General features: G+C 41.5%; 1 protein-coding gene across 1 annotated transcript; it reads left to right on the top strand.

The window, feature by feature from the left end:
- Window positions 1-2,065: 2,065 nt before the first annotated feature.
- LOC115143932 (leucine-rich repeat-containing protein 4B-like) lies at window positions 2,066-22,703 on the top strand. The gene is made up of 3 exons (XM_029684408.2): window positions 2,066-2,421; window positions 16,282-16,881; window positions 17,012-22,703. The coding sequence occupies exons 2-3, from the start codon at window positions 16,639-16,641 to the stop codon at window positions 19,022-19,024; spliced, it is 2,256 nt and encodes a 751-aa protein (XP_029540268.1). The 5' UTR covers window positions 2,066-2,421; window positions 16,282-16,638; the 3' UTR covers window positions 19,025-22,703.
- Window positions 22,704-23,113: the final 410 nt, after the last annotated feature.

Raw genomic sequence — 23,113 nt, 5'->3', positions numbered from 1 at the left:
GTGTTTGGCTGTATTGGAGATGGCGCTCATACACACCTCTCTCTCAATAGCGGAATTAGTCTCCTCAACTGTATTTCTGTCAGAGAGCCTCTCTGCACTGATGACACAAGCAATACAGCGATGAGTGTTTGTTCATTCATACACACACGCGCAAATGCGCAAACAAACAAACTCACACACACACACACTGCCACACATGCAATGACACAGTGAGGATAGAGTGTAGCGAGAGGGGGGCAAGAGGGTAGGCAGGGAGTGGGGTGGGCTGGGCTTTGGTGGTGTGTGTTGAATCATTTTAAATGGCGCTAGGATTGTAAGGGGAAAAAGATGTACGGAGGAAGAGGAGAGCGAGAAGGGATTGAAAGAGAGCCAGAGAGGGAGAGGACTAAGACTTCAAAAAAAGCATGGGGGAATGCAAGGGAGCACGGGAAGAGGGAGAAAGAATGAAAAGGGGGAATTTCCTCTGCACCACTGTGTGACTGGAAATTGAATAGAGAGAGAGAGGTAGATGGGGAGAGAGAGAGATGGAGAGAGGGGGAGGGAGAGAGGGTGAGAGAGGCAAAAGGCACAGAGACCGCATTGCTGTGCGGCTCTTAGCGAAAGCTATCAATTGTGAACTATGCTCACTACGGCATTCAGGGAGAGGAAGGGGAGGAGTCGAAAAGTGAGGGAGAGGGTGAACGAATGAGAGAGAGAGAGAGGTACATATCTGAGGGGTTCTTCATTTGAATATTCACCTCCACAGCCTGTACTGTGGAGATAGATGGGGGATGGAGGTGAGGGGAAGTGGTGCTGGGGGTGTGGTTGTATAAGCTACGACATTTGAACTTAACATGGGTTAATGTGGGTGCAGCTTGAACATTGATTGAGAGCAAATTCCACGTGCAGTTTATTGCTGAGAATATAGCTGTGTAATTCAACACAAGTCTTAATGGTATGCATGGAAACAGAGTGACAGGATCCAGTGCATTTTACAACCGGTTGCTGAAGTTGAGTGATGTGAAGGGCCATAACAACAGTCAAGGAGCAGAGTGTACACAAGGTGGAGTAGTGTCACTAAGTAACTCCATTACTTTTAGATTAGGAGCCAAAGTATGAGAAAGACAGGACAAAGAACAGACTAACGGGACCACATGCCACACATGGCATCCCGATATACATCATTGCTGTCCAAGGCTGCTATGTCCCCATAAAACCATTTGCTGTTATGTCTTTTCAGATGGTCCATGTATTTTTTTTATCGATTTGTTGTCCATCTGTCATAATAAGCCGTATGCCATGATGTCCACAACCTTAGATAAAGTACCAAACTTTAAAACCCTAATTGAAAAGACAATGTGTTGTATGTCTAGGAAACTTTCATACTGCATTAAACCAATGTTGATTGGTCTGATATGTTATTAAGGTTTATGCCACAATAGTACAACTGAAAATGTCCAGGGGGTAGTGAAATAGCATTCTTTGCCAAAAGGCCCAGTGGCAATATGCTCACTAACTGTGAGATGCAATTGTGAACCAGCAATATCCTGATCTGAAGACCACCACACTGCAGAGAAATCCGGTGCAACTTTTCCTGAAATGTGCAGAATCAATCAATGAATCGATCAATAGAGTGCTTAGTCACATCAAACACTTTACACTCTGTGACTACAGTTCGTGGCCGGCCATAGATGTATCTAGTTTCCCTCAAATCCACTGGACCTGAGTATAGCCCACTCACCCGGCATTACAGACCATAATGACATTAGTGCATCACAGCCATTTGTCTTGGAATATATATATATATATTAACCTTCATTTAACTAAGCAAGTCAGTTAAGAACAAATGTCTTGGAATATATATATATTAACCTTCATTTAACTAAGCAAGTCAGTTATGAACAAATTGTTATTTACAATGAGTTTCTTGATCATGGCCGTTCATAATCAATGGTTGGTTGGTCTTCTGTGGTCCATGTTGTGGTCTACGCTGACTTCGTGGCATTCAGCTGCAGACCAACGGAATGTGCGTAAACTGTCGCTTATGCTGGAGTGCGAAAATACTATGCCAAACGGGCGCCGTCTCGTTTGCTGCCTGCGCGCGTCTCCAAGGATGAGAAGATGCTTGGATGCATCCATTACGGATTTCATTCTTATTTGAACTGACTAACGATTTAACTATGTTAATGTATACGTTTCTGCACCCTGTTCGTGTAGTTTGTGGGTTCTGCTTATGTTGAACGTGCTATCGGTGTATGAAGTCCCTTCGTTGCGTTGGTGCTGCGGAATACAAGAGAGCCGAGCTAACATCCGTGGAAGAGAGCTAATCAATTTAGAGAAGAGAAAAAGAGGGATAGTTAAGGGGTTGGGGAACTGACGAGAAGAGAGGGAACGAAAGGAGAGAGAACGTCGACCTCACACCCCAGAAATTGAAACAGAAAGGTATGAGTCTATTGGACGTAGGTGAAATGGCCGTCGTAGTCAACCTATTTGTTATTTTGGTATGATTCTGCGTATATCAGGTGGAGACATTACCGTTGTATTTGCTCAAATTGCTTAGTATAAATGAATATCGGGGGAAACCATCGGGTTACAATTTAAAATGTTGGAAATCAAAGCTAATGTGTTGTAAGCCATTCTTAAGATAATTTCAAATAGAAAAGGTGCTGGAATCATACATCAGATTATTTTGTAACATATCTGCCTAATGTTAAATAACATTATTTTTGTTGCATTTGTTTAGTTTAGTCAAGGAGAGTCGATGCAAGCCATTTTGTAATGCAGAATTAGGCCTATTCTAATTTCAATTGCGTTCCAAAGGTGCGCCGTAGCGCGAGGCTAGCTGCATTATTGGAATTATATGATCATTTATAGTCACCAGGGTTTATTGTGCTTTGGTCATACACTGAGGATAGATTACAACAATTTTTCATTTGAATGATATGGGAATGATCTAATTCGACTTTTTATTCCAATGATTTAGACTCTCCATTTTATGCTGTAAAATGACCAAATGAAGATTTAAAAATCCCCTGCAAATGAAGTATAAGCCACCATTTTAACCGTAACATAATTTCCCCTATAAAACACTGATTTCACCTATTGTTTAAATAGTCTCATCCTGACCGGATTCCCACCTTCAACAACTCCGAATCCATTTAGTGTTGTCATAGTTACAGGAGATGATGTTAGCCTGCTGCACCTGTGTGGCTTTGTGTTAATCTCAGACCAGCTGTAAATGTTAGGCCTAATTGAGCCTGGTATACAGGATCTCTCTTAATGCTCAGGTAGCCTTTAGCCTAAGAATATTCAAAGCCACAAATGCTAACACTTAAAGACTGCTTGTGTAATGCTTTATAACTTGTTATACCAATATAGGCTATTAACCTTTTATACTGTCTCATAATAAACTGTATAACAGGCTATATTAGGCCTATGTCTCTGTTATGTATCAACATTTCAACTGACTCAAAATGGCTGTTATTTGGTCATGATTAATATAAGACTATTATAATAGTCTACATTATACAATGCATTATAACTGCATAATAATGCACATAATAGTTGCAGGCGTTTGAAGTAAATTATAACCAAATGCTATTTATGTAAGTGTCACCCCACAATAATCACCTCAACATGTGACCAGATCCAAAGAATAAAGCATTGGTAGAATATAGTGATTACACAATAATCATGTGTTTGTATAACATTTGGTCAGCAGGTTGCAGATCATTTGTTTCTTCACGATTGAATGCTTTCTTCTCCCACGACTGATTGTAGTAGTACATGGGTGCCACCATGTAGAGAATGTTTTTCAGCAGAATCGGCAGAATGAATACACCTCTGATCACGAGTAAACACAGTTCACTTTCATTGCAGTCACGTTGTATTCCTTCTCGCATCTATGCGATCTCCTCCTCACCCCCATGTGGAGTTCAATGCACAACACATCAGCTGTATGTGACCCGGTGAAAAAACCCTTCCAAGCCAAACCGCTACATACAGCCTACATCATTGTCACCATATTAGCTAAAGTGACGTCATAGTCATCATAGCTAATAGAACTAATGTGTTAGTAAACCCGCTACAATCATGCAGTAATGTTACAGTGTACAGTCAGTAAGCAGTTCCACTGGTGGGCCCCGGTGGCAATACATTAGTCAAACCAAAAGTATACCTTAACTTGGAAGAGTTCCATGTGTTGTGTTGGAAAGTCATAGCTAGCTAGCTAACATAGCATCCCTTTGTATGAGTAGGGTGTTTCAGTAGGCTAAACTAGATAGCTGCAATTGCTAGCTAAGTAAGTGAAACTGAAAGTGGAAAAAAATGAGTTTGGGAGAAATTAATTTGTTCAAAACTATTCAACTACTGTCTTTCTCTCTCTTTGAGTCAACTACTCACCACATGTTATGCACTGCTGTGCTAGCTATCATTTGATTGGGTGGACAACATGTCAGTTCATACTGTGAGAGCTCTGAAAGGTTGGAGGACATCCTCTGGAAGTTGTCATAATTACTGTGTAAGTCTATGGAAGGGGTTGAGAACCATGAGCCTCCTAGTTTGTGTATTGAAGTCAATGTACCCTGAGCTGTCCTCCAGCTACACCATGGTGCTACCCAACAGAGTGCTGTTGAGGCTACTGTAGACCTTCTTTGCAAATCGTGTGTTTTAATCAATTATTTGGTGACATGATTGTATTTAGTATAGTTTTATCTAAAAATAATAACTTTTAAAATGCTTAAAATGTGTATTGTTATGAAATTCGCTGAGGAGGATTGTCATCCCCTTCCTCCTCTGAGGAGCCTCCACTGATATGTAACCAATTGACCCTAATAAGAGAATATGCACTATAGAATTGCACCATTGTACCATCGACAGTGCACAGAGTGTATGAAAGTGTCCTCAAAAAAAGGGATACATCTATGGACAACAATGTGTGTTCTGTTAGATGTTTTGATGGCCTTGGAATGAGTCTTAGGGCTCGATTCAGTCCATATCGCTGAAGATAGAGCAGTAAACATTTAAGGCAATGTTCCCCCTTTGTCACAGAGACTGCATTCACGGTAAACACTGCATATATCGGCTCAATCGGAAAATACCTTTACATTTAAATCACTCTATACCACGGCTCTTCCGCAATACGGAGTGAATCGAGCCCTTAGTGAAGAGCAATCTTTCCCCTATCAAGCCATGGGTCTGGCTAATTAACTTGTTTTACAATGGTTTGTCTCTCTGTCGTCTTGTAAAGCCCAACATACAGTTCTTATAAAATGAAAATGGAAATTTCCTGAACAAGATCGGCACGATAAAATGGGACATTTTCACAATTATGGACAGGCCCATTGTCTCAGAGGCATCATCCTGTAGTGTAGGCCCCACTTAGATTGTGAGCGGACACCACACACATTGAATATATTCCCCTTCTCCAATTCTACTGTTGCAAAGACCTGGAGGCTATGTTATGCACATTGACACAATAATAATTTGTCTCAATGTTGCAATTATAGTGGAGGATCATGTACTTTGGTGTGTGTGTGTGCTGGTTTCAGTGGCGATTTTCGCATGTAAATCTTGGTAGTGGGAAAAAAACATGTGGGATGCATGCCACCTAAGCCACTACACAACACAACATTAACAATGTTAACAATACATTAATTACACTATACCACTGCTACACCTGGCTATCAACGGAGCCTTGTCTGGCAGCGAAACAGTTTACTCAGCCTCATTTACTGCCTTTAAAAAACATAGCTGATATGGCTGACTTGCTTAAACTAATGTGGTTTCTACTGACAATTGAGATGCACAAACTATGGCATAAGGGTGACGACGAGCGGATAAGAGGCAATCCATAATTTCTATTAAGACATTAATGAGCGAGCTAAGACCGACGGTGACAGAATTCAGAAAATGGGCTGTTCTTACAGTGTTCTCTCTGTACACCAAGTCAGAACTGTAGGATAAATAAAGTGGGCATATAAGCAGACAATGAAAGCTCTTGCAATATTTGATGATTACATTTCTCAAAAACAGGTTATAGGCTACATGTGCACCACCAAGTCAGAACAGTAGGCGAAATTAAGGGGCTGAAAATAGACACAACATGCACTTAGTATTACTTTATTAGCTACAGTATACATATCTCCCTGGCATATTACATAATTTATGAAGCAGCATACAATACATTTTTGGACTCACCTTGTTGTGCTGTGGTCACTTGAACAGGAAGGATGTGCGGCGGTCCTTCGTGGGTAAATGTTGTCATAAAACTTTGTCATCAAAGTCTGTCATTCTCTGGATTTATGGTGCTTTCAAGACAACTGGGAACTTGGGAAAAAAAGGTTGAATCGTGATGACGTCAGTGCTCTTCAGGTCGTAGCTCTAGAAAGAGTCCCAAGTTCTGAGTTCAATGAAAGTTCAAAACGTATTTTCCCAGTCGTAGCTCATTTTTCCCAACTTCCCAATTGTCTTGAACTCACTAATGTCAGATTTTGCTCTTCCGAGTTAACAGTTGTTTTGAGTGCAGCACATATCATGCTTCATTGACAGCATGGTCAATGTTGAATGTTTATTATTTTCAACTAGGAAAAGAGACCCTTAATCTTAGACTTGGGACCACACAGCCACTCCACTGAATAGCAGGCTAATGATTGCTTTGCAATGCTTGCAGTTAGCCACTGATTCCTTCCAAACCACTTATTGTTGAATTTGCGATTTCCAACTTGTTGAGTAATGTTTATGTCCAATGGCCAATGAGCACCAATACGTTGTATCTATAATTTATCTTCATTATTTCTCTTCATATGACAAGGATTAAAAAGGATTTGCCAGTAGATTGTTGACTTGAGTCATGATGATGACCGCTAGGTAAGATTTTGAAAGTATAATTTTGACATGATCAGTCCAATCAAAGCTACTGTAGATATAACGTGATTTGACGTCATTTTATCTGTGGCCAATGACCTTGAGCCTTCTTGGATGGGCACTTCTAATGTAACTCTATGGCAGCACTCAAGGGGCTATAATTTTCAAGGTCCACCCTTAAACTTGGCGGTGACGTAGTGTCCCTATGAGTGACGGAACACTGAGCCAATCACGGCGCAACGCTCCGTATTTTCTGCTGGTTTGCCCCATCACCATAGAAAGCACTGAGCTAGGCTGAAACACCTGCATTTTGGAGCTGTGTTACCCAAGAAAACAAAAAAAGAGACCATGCTTTTATGCAGCTTTATTAAGTCATTGATATACAGTACCAGTCAGACGTTTGGGCACACCTACTCATTCAAGAGTTTTTCTTTATTTTGACTATTTCCTACATTGTAGTGTAATAGTGAAGACGTCATAACTATGAAATAACACATGGAATTATGTAGTAACCAAAAAAGTGTTAAACAAATCTAAATATATTTTAGATTTTAGATTCTTCATAGCAGCCACCCTTTGCAGCCACCCTTTGCCTTGATGACAGCATTGCACACTCTTGGCATTCTCTCAACCAGCTTCACCTGGAATGCTTTTCCAACAGTCTTGAAGGAATTCCAACATATGCTGAGCACTTGTTGGCTGCTTTTCCTTCACTCTGCAGTCCAAATCATCCAAACCATCTCAATTGGGTTGAGGTTGAGTGATTGTGGAGGCCAGGTCATTCAATAACTCTCCTTCTTGGTCAAATAGCCCTTACACAGCCTGGAGGTGTGGTCGTTGAAAAGCAAATGATAGTCCAACTAAGTGCAAACCAGATGCGATGGCGAATCGCTGCAGAATTCTGTGTGCCTTGAATTCTAAATAAATCACAGACAGTTTCACGAGCAAAGCACCCCCCACACCATCACATCTCCTCCTCTATGCGTCACAGTGGGTACCACACATGCGGAGATCATCCGTTCACCTACTCTGCGTCTCACTAGGACACTGCAGTTGGAACCAAAAATCTCAAATTTGAACACAAATTTGGAATTTGGACAAACATCTCAAAACAGACTAAAGGACAGAATTCCCCAGTCTAATGTCCATTGCTTGTGTTTCTTGGCCCAAGCAAGTCTCTTCTTCTTATTGGTGTCCTTTAGAAGTGGCTTCTTTGCAGCAAGTCATCCACGAAGGCCTGATTTACGGAGTCTCCTCTGGACAGTTGATGTTGAGATGTGTCTGTTTCTTGAACTCTGTAACGGATTTATTTGGCCTGCAATTTCTGAGGCTGGTAACTCTAATGAACTTATCATCTGCAGCAGAGGTAACTCTGGGTCTTCCTTTCCTGTGGCGATCCTCATCAGAGCCAGTTTCATCATAGCGCTTTACGGTTTTTGTGACTGCACTTGAAGAAACCTTCAAAGTTCTTGACGTTTTCCGCGTTGACTGACCTTCATGTCTTAAAGTAAATATGGACAGTTGTGTCTCTTTGCTTATTTGAGCTGGTCATGCCATAATATGGACTTGGTCTTTTAGCAAATAGGGCTATCTTCTGTTTACCACTCTTTCCTGGCTCATACACATTAAGAAGGAAAGAAATTCCACAAATGAACTTTTAACAAGGCACACCTGAACTTGTTAGGGACTCGCTCCCGCTGTGGGGATCAAATCAGCGGAAATTTCAAGTGCGCCACGTATAGTTTTTGATAAAACTCAAACTTTCATTAAAATACACATACAAGGTACTGCATTAAAGCTACACCTGTTGTGAATCTAGCTACTGAGTCAGATTTGTAAAATGTTTTTCGGCGAAAGCATGAGAAGCTATTATCTGATAGCATGCACCTCAAAGTATTGGAACTTCATCTAAAACGACAGATTTTGCGGTAGCCAGCGCTACCCAAAACGCAGAAATAAAATATAAAACATTCATTACCTTTGATGAGCTTCTTTCTTGGCACTCCTAGATGTCCCATAAACATAATTTTGGGTCTTTTTCGATTACATCGGTCCATATATAGCCTGGATATCGATCTATGAAGACTGTGTGATCAACGAAAAAAAATAGCGTTTCATAACGTAAAGTCATTTTTTTAAATTAAAAAAGTCGACGATAAACTTTCACAAAACACTTCGAAATACTTTTGTAATGCAACTTTAGGTATTAGTAAACGTTAATAAGCGATCAAATTGATCACGAGGCGATGTATATTCTATAGTTGTCCGTCTGGAAATAATGTCCGGGTAAATCTCAACCAAAATATCCGGTCGGAGACCTGAAGAAATGTCTCTTGTTCGTTTGACCAATTTGTAAGTCGCTCTGGATAAGAGCGTCTGCTAAATGACTTAAATGTAATGTAACGACCAAGAAACAAAGCTGAGGCAAATGACAAGACTGTTGACATCGTGTGGAAGCTGTAGGTATTGCAACCTCGGCCCCATTTAATCTGGGTCTCGTTTAACAATGGGTTGAAGTGGCGCATGGATATATTTTTCCATTTTCAGTGATCAGATTTTCCTGCACTTTTCGATGAAACGCACGTTCTGTTATAGTCACAGCCGTGATTTAACCAGTTTTATAAACGTCTGAGTGTTTTCTATCCACACATACTAATCATATGCATATACTATATTCCTGGCATGAGTAGCAGGGCGCTGAAATGTTGCGCGATTTTTAACAAAAAGCTGCGAAAATTCGCAGCCTCCTTAAGAGGTTTTAATTGAAATGTATTCCCGGTGACTACCTCATGAACCTGGTTGAGAGCATGCCAGAAGTTGCAAAGCTGTCATCAAGGCAAAGGGTGGCTACTTTGAATAATCTCAAATATAAAATATATTTTGATTTGTTTAACACTTTTTTTTGCTTACTACATGATTCCATATGTGTTATTTCATAGTTTTGATGTCTTCACTATTATTCTACAATGTACAAAATAGTCAAAATAAAGAAATCCTGGAATGAGTAGGTGTGTCCAAACTATTGACTGGTATTTTATTTCTTTTACATTGTTTGCAAACTGATATGTGACATGTATTAATGCCTAAATAACATGCAAAACAGGAAAGCACCCAGAACGTTTTATTTTTTATTTTCTAGAAATGTAGTGCTCAAAACAGGTGGGCCTCTGCCCCACCTGCCCTGAATGACAGGTCGCCACTGGCTGGTGTGAGGGTGGGTAAAGAACATTTCTGTAGACCTATAATTAGCATATTCTTAATGGCTGCTAAGACAAGAAATATTTGAAAAGCGATTGATGTTTACCTAATCTGCTGCCTATACTGTATGCCGATTAGGATTCATGAAGAGTTTGTTTCCCGTTATTGTGAAAGGCAAGGGTCGGCCTTCGTGTGCAATGCATACGTTTTGAGGGATCATCACTGAACCAGATACTGTGACATGTTGGTGTATGTGCAATTGACCGTTTCTTTCTTTCTTTCCCCTGTATATATGTTACGTTTGGTCTAAAAATATATTGGACTCACTGAGGCTACTCAATAATTATTACTATTACTGAGCTGTAATCCACCAGCCCAGTACTTCAGATTGGTTTGGGTGAATTCTTTGAACACTTGTAAAGCACTTTCTTAATGACCCCTTTGTCAGAGAAGGAAATATACTATGACTACTGAGCAAGTGTGGGCTGTTGACATGCAGTCACTCGACCATGTAGTAGCCTACGGAACCCTAAAAGCTTGTGGCTTACGTGTTAATTGAGCAAAAAGAGAGACACTGATTTGTTGAAAACGACTGAAGTACATCTGCTAGCAAACTGCTAACTGCACAGTGCTAGAGTGGAATAGGATAGTGCACTGGGCAGTAAAACACAAGATGGTGTGTGAGTCCGGTGCCATAGCAACCAGGTTTCTAGGACCACATGAATTCATGGCACTGAATAGGAGAGAGGATGTTTTGGGCTAACTATAAACCTGGGTTCAAATCTGACTATTCACCAGAGAAGTATGATATGAATGGATATATCAATAAGTTGAGCTAAAGTAACTTTTGTTTTAACAGCAGGGCCTTGACCTACATACATTATTTTATTGAAGGTCTCCATCTTTGTCGGTCTTAAAAGGACAGTACAGGGTAGTTTGTGTGGAGGAGGATGGAATGGGGTTCCCATGTTTGTATATATGCTAAGATGACCATGTTAGCTATTTTACTACCCAAATTCCGGCGCACAATTGGCCCAGCGTCGTCCGGGTTAGGGTTTGGCCGGGGAAGGCCGTCATTATAAATAAGAATTTGTTCTTAATTAACTGACTTTCCTACGTTAAAAAATAAAGCTTAAATAAAAATTGTGAAGCACTGTATTCTATGTGGCAGAAATGACCAGGTAGAAATCATATAGTTAAATGGTACACATCAATAACCTATAAATGACTTGTTTGTGTCTACATAAAAGAAATGCAGTATGTGTACATCCTGAGTAGCCTGATGGTATCACACTAGAGGTGCAGGGCTGAGTTGCTTAACAGAAAAACCTGTTCACTGTGTAATGGACTATTGAAACGATATTACACTCCCCTCCATATGTATTTGGATAGTGAGGGTAAATGTTTCATTTGGCTCTTTACTCCAGCATTTTAGATTTCAGATAGAATGTTTCATATTAGCCGACGGTACAGAATGTCACCTTTATAATCTTAGGGTATTTTAATACATATCTGTTTTGCTGTTTCGAAATTAAAGCGATTTATGTATCTAGTCCCCCCATTTGAAGAAGTTATAAGTATTTGGACATTGACTTATAGTGTATTAGTAGTCAACTGTTTAGTATTTGGTCCCATATTCATTGCACGCAATGACTACATTAAGCTTGTGACTCTACAAACTTGTTGGATGCATTTGCGGTTTGTTTCTGTTTTGAATTATGTTTTGCCTAATAGGAACTGAATGGTAAATAATGTGTCATTTTATATTATTATGGATAATCACAAATGAGGCACAAAGATCATACCCCCCCAAAAATGTTAACCTCCCTGTTATTGGTAACGGTGAGAGATAAGCATCTTTTGTTGTAGCCTCTGAACAGCATCTCGCTCATCATTATTCATGATTCATTCATGATTTTTCTTAATCATGGCATTATCAGGATTAATCTAGAAGTGTTCAGAAACATCTAATCTACTCACTTAGAAATAACATTACTCCAGTCATCATTCACCGTTCAGTTACTATCGGGCAAAACACAACCTCATCAAATTTCAAATGCTCCCAACCAGTTTTTAGAGTCACAAGCTTGATGTAGTTACATTGTGTGCAAGGAATATGGACCAAATACTAGACTAGTTACATGAAGTGCTTTCCTTTCTAAATGGTAAAACAGATCATGTGCATGAGAATACCCTCAAATAAAGGGTGGCATTCCTTATTGTTGCCTCATATTAATATTAAACATTTGATCTCAAATCCAAAATGCTAGAGTATAGAGCCAAATTAAAAATTCCTAAATACATATGAGGGTAGTGTAGAAGCAATACTAGGGGGTCCCTCAAGTTTAATTCAGGATCTTGCACCCCAGTCCAACCCTATAGGCCTATTGGAGGATGCAGACCAGTCAGGAGAGGTGCAGATACAGACCAGTCAGGAGAGGTGTAGATGCAGACCAGTCAGGAGAGGTGTAGATGCAGACCAGTCAGGAGAGGTGCAGATGCAGACCAGTCAGGAGAGGTGTAGATGCAGACCAGTCAGGAGAGGTGCAGATGCAGACCAGTCAGGAGAGGTGTAGATACAGACCAGTCAGGAGAGGTGTAGATGCAGACCAGTCAGGAGAGGTGCAGATGCAGACCAATCAGGAGAGGTGTAGATGCAGACCAGTCAGGAGAGGTGCAGATACAGACCAGTCAGGAGAGGTGTAGATGCAGACCAGTCAGGAGAGGTGCAGATGCAGACCAATCAGGAGAGGTGTAGATGCAGACCAGTCAGGAGAGGTGCAGATACAGACCAGTCAGGAGAGGTGTAGATGCAGACCAATGCAGATGAGACCAGTCAGGTGTAGATGCAGACCAGTCAGGAGAGGTGCAGATACAGACCAGTCAGGAGAGGTGCAGATACAGACCAGTCAGGAGAGGTGCAGATACAGACCAGTCAGGAGAGGTGTAGATGCAGACCAATCAGGAGAGGTGTAGATGCAGACCAGTCAGGAGAGGTGTAGATGCAGACCAATCAGGAGAGGTGCAGATGCAGACCAGTCAGGAGAGGTGCAGATGCAGACCAGTCAGGAGAGGTGTAGATGCAGACCAGTCAGGAGAGGTGTAGATGCAGACCAGTCAGGAGAGATGGACCAGTAGATGCAGACCAATCAGGAGAGGTGTAGATGCAGACCAGTCAGGAGAGGTGTAGATGCAGACCAATCAGGAGAGGTGTAGATGCAGACCAGTCAGGAGAGGTGTAGATGCAGACCAGTCAGGAGAGGTGTAGATGCAGACCAATCAGGAGAGGTGTAGATGCAGACCAGTCAGGAGAGGTGTAGATGCAGACCAGTCAGGAGAGGTGTAGATGCAGACCAGTCAGGAGAGGTGCAGATACAGACCAGTCAGGAGAGGTGTAGATGCAGACCAATCAGGAGAGGTGTAGATGCAGACCAGTCAGGAGAGGTGTAGATGCAGACCAGTCAGGAGAGGTGCAGATAACTGGGTTACACTTTGGTGTGGCAGTACACCTCAGCAACTTTCACTGGGGACAAAGGGGACATGTACCCCCCCCCAGTTTTATAGTTGGAATGTGATACAAAACGAGGCAACGTTGTGGTTTTGGACCATGCGGATGGATCCAAATCATGTCCAATCAGTTGAATTTACCACAGGTGGACTCCAAACAAATTGTAGAAACATCTCAAAAACAGAGTGGCCTCCATCATTCTTAAATGGAAGAAGTTGGTCAGGGAGGTGACCAAGAATCCGATGGTCACTCAGACAGAGCTCTAGAGTTCCTCTGTGGAGATGGGAGAAACTTCCAGAAGGATAACCATCTCTGCAGCACTCCACCAATCAGGCCTTTACAGTAGCATGGCCAGATGGAAGCTACTCCTCAGTAAAAGGCACATCAAAGCCCACTTGGAGTTTGCCAAAAGGCACCTAAAGACACTCAGACCATGAGAAAAAAAATTCTCTGGTCTGATGAAATCAAGATTGAATTCTTTGGCCTGAATGCCAAGGGTCACGTCTGGAGGAAACCTTGCAACATCCCTACGGTGAAGCATGATGGTGTTAGCATCCTGTTGGGATGTTTTTCAGTGACAGGGACTGGGAGACTGGTCAGGATTGAGGGATAGATGAACGGAGAAAAGTACAGAGAGATCCTTGATGAAAACTTGCTCTAGAGTGCTCAGAACCTCATACTGGGTTGAAGGTTCACCTTCCAACAGGACAATGACCCTAAGTACATAGCCAAGACAATGCAGGAGTGGGTTCGGGACAAGTCTCTGAATGTCCTTGAGTTGCCCAGCCATAGCCCGGACTTGAACCCGATCGAACATCTCTGGAGAGACCAAGTACAGGTGTGCCAAGCATGTAACGTCATACACATTAAGACTCGAGGCTCTAATCACTGCCATATGTGCTTAAACAAAGTACTGAGTAAAGGGTCTGAATACTTATGTAAATGTGATATTTAATTTCTTTATTTTAATACATTTGCAAAAACTGTTTAAAAAAACTGTTTTCGATTTGTCATTATGGGGTATTGTGTGGGATTGATGGGGGGGAGAAACAATTTAATCCATTTTAGAATAAGGCTGTAACGACAAAAATGAATACATCTCACTCAAAGTAGTAGTAACATTTTGCATAAAAGTTATCTTACACCTTCCCCTCAGTCAGTTACAGGAAGCCCTCATTAATTGTGCAGCATCGGTTGAGACTACCCAAGTATCTAACAATAACCATTCAGTTTGGATTTGAAAACACACACTTTCAATAGGAATAATGAAAAAATGTAACAAAATGTGGAAAAATTCAAGGGGTCTGAATACTTTCTTATAAACTTATTCAAGTAGGACACAGTCACAGTTCTTGGGGACCTTCAATGCTGATGAAATGTTTTGGTGCCCTTCCCCAGATCTGTGCCTCGACACAATCCTGTATCTGAGCTCTACGGACAATTCCTTCAAACTCATGGCTTGGTTTTTGCTCTGGAATGCACTGTCAACTGTGGGACCTTATATAGACAAGTGTGTGCCTTTCCAAGTCATGTCCAATCAGTTGAATTTACCACAGGTGGACTCCAAACAAATTGTAGAAACATCTCAAAGATGATCAATGGAAACAGGATGCACCTGAGCTCAATTTTGAGTCTCATAGCAAAGGGTCTGAATACTTATGTAAATAAGGTATTACAGTTTTACATTTGTAATATATCTGCAAAAATTCCTAAAAACCTGTTTTCACTTTGTCGTTATGGGTAGTGTGTGTAGATTGCTGAGGAAATGGTTTGATTTAATCCATTTTAGAATTAGCCTGTAATGTAACATAATGTGTAAAAAGTAGATGGGTCTGAAAACTTTCCGAAGGCACAGTATATTATGTCCCCCCCACATCTAAAACCGAAGTTGCGTCCCTGCCCCTCAGTATCACAAAGCAGACCCCCCAGTTCTTAGTAATCAGTACAACCGATTGTGATTCAATGAATATCTGTCTTTCAGAACAATAGGGCTAGGTCACCATTTATTGGATGTGGGGAAACTTTTAGCTGGTTCCCTCATGTAGCAGTAGTTGTGTAACATTGATTTTAAAAATGGGTTATACTTCATATATCATTTCAAACTGACAGTACAGTACTTGCTTGTCATTGTCTTTTAAAGTGATGTTGGTATGTGATCAAGGCTATTTATCTCTGCAAATACCTTTTCTCCACGCACATTACCGTGTGTATGATTGTGCTCATAAATACCAAAGGTGTTTCTTTTACTCTCATAATTGAGTAATGAATCAAATGCTACATTTATTTCATATCCAATATTTATTTTGCTCTAGGCCTGTGGTGCTTTGAGTTGTGACACACCTTAGCTTTCAAGTGAGCGCTTTAGAATTTTGTGATCCACCTTTTGAACAAGTATCAAGCCTCGACCAACATTTTTACCTCGACCTATGAATTAAATAGTAGGTGACTCACTAGTAGGCTCTAGAGCCTAATTTGTGAGAACCAATGCTCTAGTGTAAACCTGAAAGGTTACATGCTTTCAATGCATTTTGTCTATTGACCATCAATCTTGCAATTGCATTCCACATGATTAAATATTTCACAGTGCTTCTACAGTTACAGAGCTAATGTGTCAGTACTTATGCCTTGTTCAGTTGTCTGATCCCCTTTCTTTCTTTCTTTCTTTCTTTCTTTCTTTCTTTCTTTCTTTCTTTCTTTCTTTCTTTCTTTCTCGCTCTCTCTCCCTCCTACAGTGAGGAGCATCTACCCTCCATAGAGACACTCCTTTCAAGAGCCGATTCACCAAACATCTCCTTTTTTATTGGAATAATTGTCAGGGGACAATTATTAATTCTCTAAAAAAAATATGCTGAAAAATAGACGGCATTCTATATTTAAACTGACATGAACAAAGTCAAGTGAGGAAATATAAATGATAAATCAAGAGACCATTTAATATCTAACCGTTCTTCATGGTTTTGAAAACGACTTGAAAGAGAAGAATAGAATGTACTGGTAAAATGAACATCAAGAGAACTGCTTAATTGTCTTGTAATCAGAGGTGATTTATCAACATAATAGAACTAAGGGTGGGTCATGACCAATTTGCCATGCATGTTGTCATGATGACCAGCCCCTCCACCCCCTCCCCCCTCCTCTGGTTGGTCCAGCTTTTGCTGTGGCTTCACCACCATGGACCTCAGCTGACAGAGGCCGTGCCCCCATGTCCCAACCCCTGTAGCTGCTCCAATCAGGCAAGCCGCGTCATCTGTACAAGGAAGAGTTTAGAGGACGTACCAGACAGTATATCTGTGAACACAAGATACCTCAACTTACAAGAGAACACGATTCAGGTAAATATGCCTTTCTCTCATTACATTTACCCACGATTCATACATGTACGCATATGAACAGAGTATGCTTTACGGCAGAGAGGTTTCATATGGCTACAATGTACCAGCATGTTTTTATATCTCTCAACAGGTGATAAAGTCAGACACGTTCAAGCACCTGCGGCATTTGGAAATACTGCAGCTCTCCAAGAATCACATCCGACAGATTGAGGTGGGCGCGTTCAATGGCCTGCCAAACCTCAACACCCTTGAGCTCTTTGACAATCGCCTCACGCTGGTACCATCGCAGGCCTTTGAGTACCTCAGCAAGCTGCGGGAGCTCTGGCTACGGAACAACCCCATCGAGACACTGCCAGCGTACGCCTTTCACCGCGTTCCCTCCCTGCGCCGGCTCGACCTGGGCGAACTCAGAAAGCTGGACTACATCTCTGAGGCCGCCTTTGAGGGCCTGGTCAACTTGCGCTTCCTGAACCTGGGCATGTGCGGCCTGAAGGACATCCCCAACCTCACACCCTTGGTCAGACTGGAGGAGCTGGAGCTGTCAGGAAACCAGCTGGGGATCGTCAGGCCGGGCTCCTTCCAGGGCCTGGTGTCACTGCGCAAGCTGTGGCTCATGCACTCCAAGGTGACGGTCATTGAGCGCAATGCCTTCGACGACCTGAAGAACCTGGAGGAGCTCAACCTGTCCCACAACTCTCTGCATTCACTGCCCCACGACCTCTTCACCCCGCTGCACCAGTTGGAGCGGGTGCACCTTAACCACAACCCCTGGGTGTGCAACTGCGATGTCCTGTGGCTCAGTTGGTGGCTCAAGGAGACAGTGCCCAGTAACACCACATGCTGTGCCCGTTGCCACGCGCCCCCAGTCCTGAAGGGCCGCTACATCGGTGAGCTGGACCAGAGCCACTTCACATGCTACGCTCCCGTCATCGTAGAGCCACCCACCGACCTCAATGTCACAGAGGGTATGGCCGCGGAGCTGAAGTGTCGCACTGGCACCTCCATGACGTCTGTCAACTGGCTCACCCCAAATGGCACCCTCATGACCCATGGATCGTACCGCGTCAGGATCTCAGTCCTTCACGACGGAACCCTGAATTTCACCAACGTTACTGTGCAGGACACGGGCCAATACACCTGCATGGTGACCAACTCTGCAGGCAACACCACGGCGACTGCAGTGCTCAACGTGTCCTCCTCCGACTCCAGCAACCCCTACAGCTTCTTCACCACCGTCACTGTTGAAACCGTGGAAACAAACAATGGTGAGGATGCTGGGAGGCAGTACATCAACGAAACCTACGTACCACCAGATTACCTGGGTCCCACTTTTTCAGGAGGGGTACTGGGTAAAGGCAGGGCTGGATTCACCATATCTCCATCTCGCTCTTCTCTCCACTCTTTCTCCCCGCGTGCCACCAGAAACACTGAAAATACAGTCACAGTGTCGATAATGGATGTCACAAACATTACTGGCCTGGACGACGTGATGAAGACCACCAAGATCATCATTGGCTGCTTTGTGGCCATCACCTTCATGGCAGCCGTGATGCTTGTGGTCTTCTACAAGCTGAGGAAGCAGCACCAGCTGCACAAGCACCATGGCCCCACCCGCGCTATTGAGATCATCAACGTGGAAGACGAGATTGGTGCCGGGGCCGGGAGCGGCATCTCAGGGGGATCGACCATGCAATCTGGGTGCGGAGGAGACGGAACATTGAGGATGCATCACCCGGAAATAGTCAACCTTCCCAACATTGGGCGATCAGAGCATCTTAACCATTACTACAAGGCCAATCATTTCAACAACAATGTGATGGGTCTGAGCATTGGGACAGGGGCAGGAGTCGGTACTCTAAGCAACAAGAACAATCTATCTCCACTTAACCAGCAAGGCCAGGATATCCCAATCTCCTGTACACAGGTTCCAATCCCCTCCGCCACTTTCCAGACCATGTCTGGAAATGGCACCAACACCAACCCTCTTTCTGTTTCCCCACCTCTGCCAATGTCCCTCCCCATGCCCCCCATGGGATTACATGGATCGATCAAGGGTTTCATGGGCCAGAACCAGAACCCACAAATGGAACCTCTTCTGTTCAAGGGAAACTCAAAGGAAAACGTTCAAGAGACTCAAATTTGAGAACAAAGAGTGAGGAAAGAGAGAGAGTGCAAGGGAACGACAGAGAGGGGATTGATGGCTGGTTTACGCACTGAATGATTAGACACTACAGTGCATTGACATTACACCAAGAGAGAGGATAGACTGACACCGCAATACACAAACGCATAGGCTGGTCAGCTAAAGTGTACTGAGCCAAGGATTACCACAATGGGCCACTCGTGTTTGTAGTAACGGTCACGGCAATGGAGTTAAATATCGAACATCGCTACAATGTAAATCTGTGCCAAAGCAAATGTTTCTTGCAGTTTCTATGAGTTGTATTCACATAGAAGAAAGTACTGTGGCTCAATTCCCTAAGTCATTGTTGGCCAGTCTGTCAAGACATGCACAGCACGTACCACATTGAAGTTTGAGTTATGAGACATAACAGGACTAGACATTTCTAGTCATTTCTCTTTTACAGAAAACACTTGTGAAAGACACTCTGGTATAAACTCAATAGTCTCCCTTGAGGCCGTAGGTAGGCATAAATGGAAGGACAAAGGGTACAGTACAGTACAAATTACTGTGAAAATTCACAAATTCTATAAGTATATTTTCATTTGAGTATGTAACATTGCAGATTCCAATGCAGAGATATTTTGGAGGATGTATGAGCTGTAATAGTTTGTTTTGTGAATTATCAGGGGTGGTGATTGTGAAGGTTGAATTATACACTACATATGTTTTGAGTTTGGCTACTCATCCAAAACAGAAGGGCTCAATTGCAACACTCATTGTGATGCTATGAATTTGGCTTCCATGAATATTGTAAAATCGTAGGAGAGGTCCCCCAGTGTTCTATAAGACAAGCTTTTGTCTGTGATTTACATTTACATTTAAGTCATTTAGCAGATGCTCTTATCCAGAGCGACTTACAAATTGGTGCGTTCACCTTAAGACATCCAGTGGAACAGCCACTTTACAATAGTGCATCTAAATCTATATGTGATAACTGGACAATTCTGTTCTGGTTTGTTTTGAGAGTATATTCCATATATTCCAGCAGGCTACTTGATTATTCAAATGAGAGCTTCAGGTGCCTGCATGTGCCATCAGCAAATGCAGGTGAAATAACTAAACAGTGAGCTAATATCATGCAAAGAATTGTATGGGCAATGGAAATGTTGACAAAATGTAAAACAACAGATCAGTGGCAAGATATTTGCTAGAAGTGGGGAATTTGTTATGAACTCCTTTCTCATGGTGACCATTTTGATGCTACACAATGCCGTCAACAGGGTGATTAAAATGCCTGTCTTTGCCATGGCATTCAGTCGGTGGGTTCAACCACCATATTTGGTTTAGTGTAACAGAAATGAATGATAATAGTATTTGGTTGTGTGACAGTTGGACAAACCACCTTTTTACAGTGTACCTTTCATGTGTTGATACCATTTAAAGCTTTGTGCATTTAAACTGTCTTCAATTATTTTTGCTTAGTTTGATATAATGTGTACAATTGTCTAGCCATGTATCATTCACATAAATAAATAAATCATATATCGAGGTCATGGAGGTCAGTGGAAACCAATTGAAAACAAACAATAGTTATAAAGAGTGATACAGTAGGCTACATTTATAAATATAGGTTGAACCTATATGGTATACGATTCACCCATTAGTCATCTTGGTAATCCTAGTATGATGTCTGTTCTTAAATATCTCATGACAGGCTTTTAGTCGTTCTAATGAGAGAGTTACATTGGCATTAAAAGGACGCTTAAAGTGGCACAGAATCCAGTTTGTCTCCTGAAAAAGCTTCCGCTTCACTTCTTAACCTCAAGAAAATCTGAAAATGGTTGTTGCAATTGAGAGCAAACTGAACACGCCAACCATATTCAAGTGTAAGAGCGATTGTTGAGATTAGATGTATGTGTAACTGTAATACTACACACAGCAAGTAGTATTTTTGTATATGGAGGTGATCTTGCACCAACATGCTGCTCTGTGTGATTTGTTATCCACTCAACATTTCCTTTTGCTGCACCCCTCTCTCCTCGCAGAGCTGCATACATTTTCAGAGCTGGTGCCTTGAGTGAGTGGGGATGGTTGGTTCTTCTGGTTACTCCCATAATGAGAAACAAAGGCGCATGTTTTGGGGAAATAATGATAACATGAATAATAATATGGTCAATTCTGATAGAACATATGATTATATCTGTTGTGTTAGACATTTACATAGGGCTTTCATTTAGTTTGATCAGGATTAGTATATGAAAACAACATGCAAAACTGTAGTCAACAACGGATCAGTTTATAGGTTGCCCAACCAAGGAACTATGAGGGAGTTTTTCCTTTATGTTTTACACCCAGTTTCAGTAATTATGGTACTTCTTCTGAAAAAGCGTGAAGTAGAATAATGATATAGTATTTTACTAATGTGGTCCGGCAGACACTTTTTGCGAGCAGGGTTCAACTGTTTCCCTACTGAGACGCTACTAGAATATAAATGAAGACTAAAAACTCCAACATATGGCTGCACTGGTGATGTGCTACATTTGGTAACTGCCCTGTCAGGTTTCAAAAAGCATATTAAATACCTCTGAGTGTGCTACATGAGAGTAAACCACAGAACAAGATCTTGGAATTATAATATTTGGCCCAATGTTTGATGATCAACATCGCAATTGTAGACATGTCACTTTCATACCATTGGAGAAACTATGTCTATTATTAAGCTATATTATTATTTATACATTTTGTATTATTGTTGTTATTATCATTATTATTATAAGGACCCTGTTACACCCTGAAATGAATGGTGTAGTAAATGTCTACCCAACAGGAATATGATGGAAGAAATGCACAACAGGAACTACTATACAGTCACTACTAAACCATGCCCGAGTAACAACACCAGTAAAGAACACATGAACTTTGACAACTATGTCATCTTTACTCTACTTTACAAAAGAAGATGATGATGGCCTCTTGCAACAGATGGAATACTGAGTCTGTCATTGTCAACCTCCCCCCCCCCCTCCTCCCCCCACAGTAATGGAATACTGTATTGTAAACCACAAACTGACCTTTTGGTACGCGATTGCGTTTGATAAACAGAACGAGAAACTGAACTATGTTGTTTTCTGGAAAGCTTTTTAATGACGTGAAAGAAATGAAGTTAAGCTATAGCAAACATATAGATTTCTTTAAATGCAAAATAATAAAAGCATCATTTTTGTGTTCATTTGTTTAAAAGAATTCCGCAAGTGTTGGTTGTATCTGAAGTGTAATATTATTGATATGGTCATTATCAATGTACTGTCATCTGATGTCACTTATAAATCATAAACCCAGGGATACAAAATGGTGTAGTAGGAGGTTTGAAACATTGTACTACTTTTCTATTCAACTTTGGCCACATCAATACATATGGTATTTACACTTCTATGATTGTCTTACAATGACTGAGAGGTACTATACGTTGCTGTCGATGCCAGTTTGGCTTAACTTTCTGCCAGCTGTGAAGAATATTTCTCATTAAGAACTGTTCAACACACACAGTTCCAATTTAGTTTTGTTGTTTTCCCATCTTGAGCACCACATACTACAAAACACTTGAGTTTATCAGTTAAGCCAGGTAATATTCTGATGACATGATAATACATTAAGTTACGGCGTGGATTTTATAACACAAAAATGAAATGAATTCTGAACAATATCACTTCTTCTGTGTGTTTTGTCATTTTTAGTTTTCCGACCTCTTATGAAGAGAAGGGAGTTAGTACTTCATTGACCACTAGTACGGTGCCCATGTTAGGTCAGAGTCACATCAATGGAAGTTGTGTCAGAGTCAATTCATAAAAAAATGTTTGTTGGACATGACTGTAAAAACACCAGCAAATCAGCTCCAAGTGATTTTAATTTAGGAAATCTGTTACAAAGTATTTCCACGCAAGGTTTGAAATGAGTATGTTTTAGTCAAATGTTATATCTGTTTGGGCTTCTTGCGGTCAATTTGCAGTTTAACAATAATTTATAATTATGTTCCGGCCCCATCCGCTCAAGAAAAAATCGTCCCATGGCTGAATGATCCCTGCTTTATGCCATTTGGACTACTAGTGT

This window comes from Oncorhynchus nerka, linkage group LG16 (genome assembly GCF_034236695.1).
Source record: "Oncorhynchus nerka isolate Pitt River linkage group LG16, Oner_Uvic_2.0, whole genome shotgun sequence".
In the NCBI taxonomy this organism is placed as follows: domain Eukaryota; kingdom Metazoa; phylum Chordata; class Actinopteri; order Salmoniformes; family Salmonidae; genus Oncorhynchus; species Oncorhynchus nerka.
The sequence above is the reverse complement of the archived record's forward strand: the minus strand, read 5'-3'. Positions and strand labels throughout refer to the sequence as shown.

Excerpts from the sequence above, each read along its gene's own strand:
- LOC115143932 (XM_029684408.2), top strand. The coding sequence starts at position 16,639 with ATGCATGTTGTCATGATGACCAGCCCCTCCACCCCCTCCCCCCTCCTC. Across the intron at positions 16,882-17,011 it reads TACAAGAGAACACGATTCAG|GTGATAAAGTCAGACACGTT; the intron begins GTAAATATGCCT and ends ATCTCTCAACAG.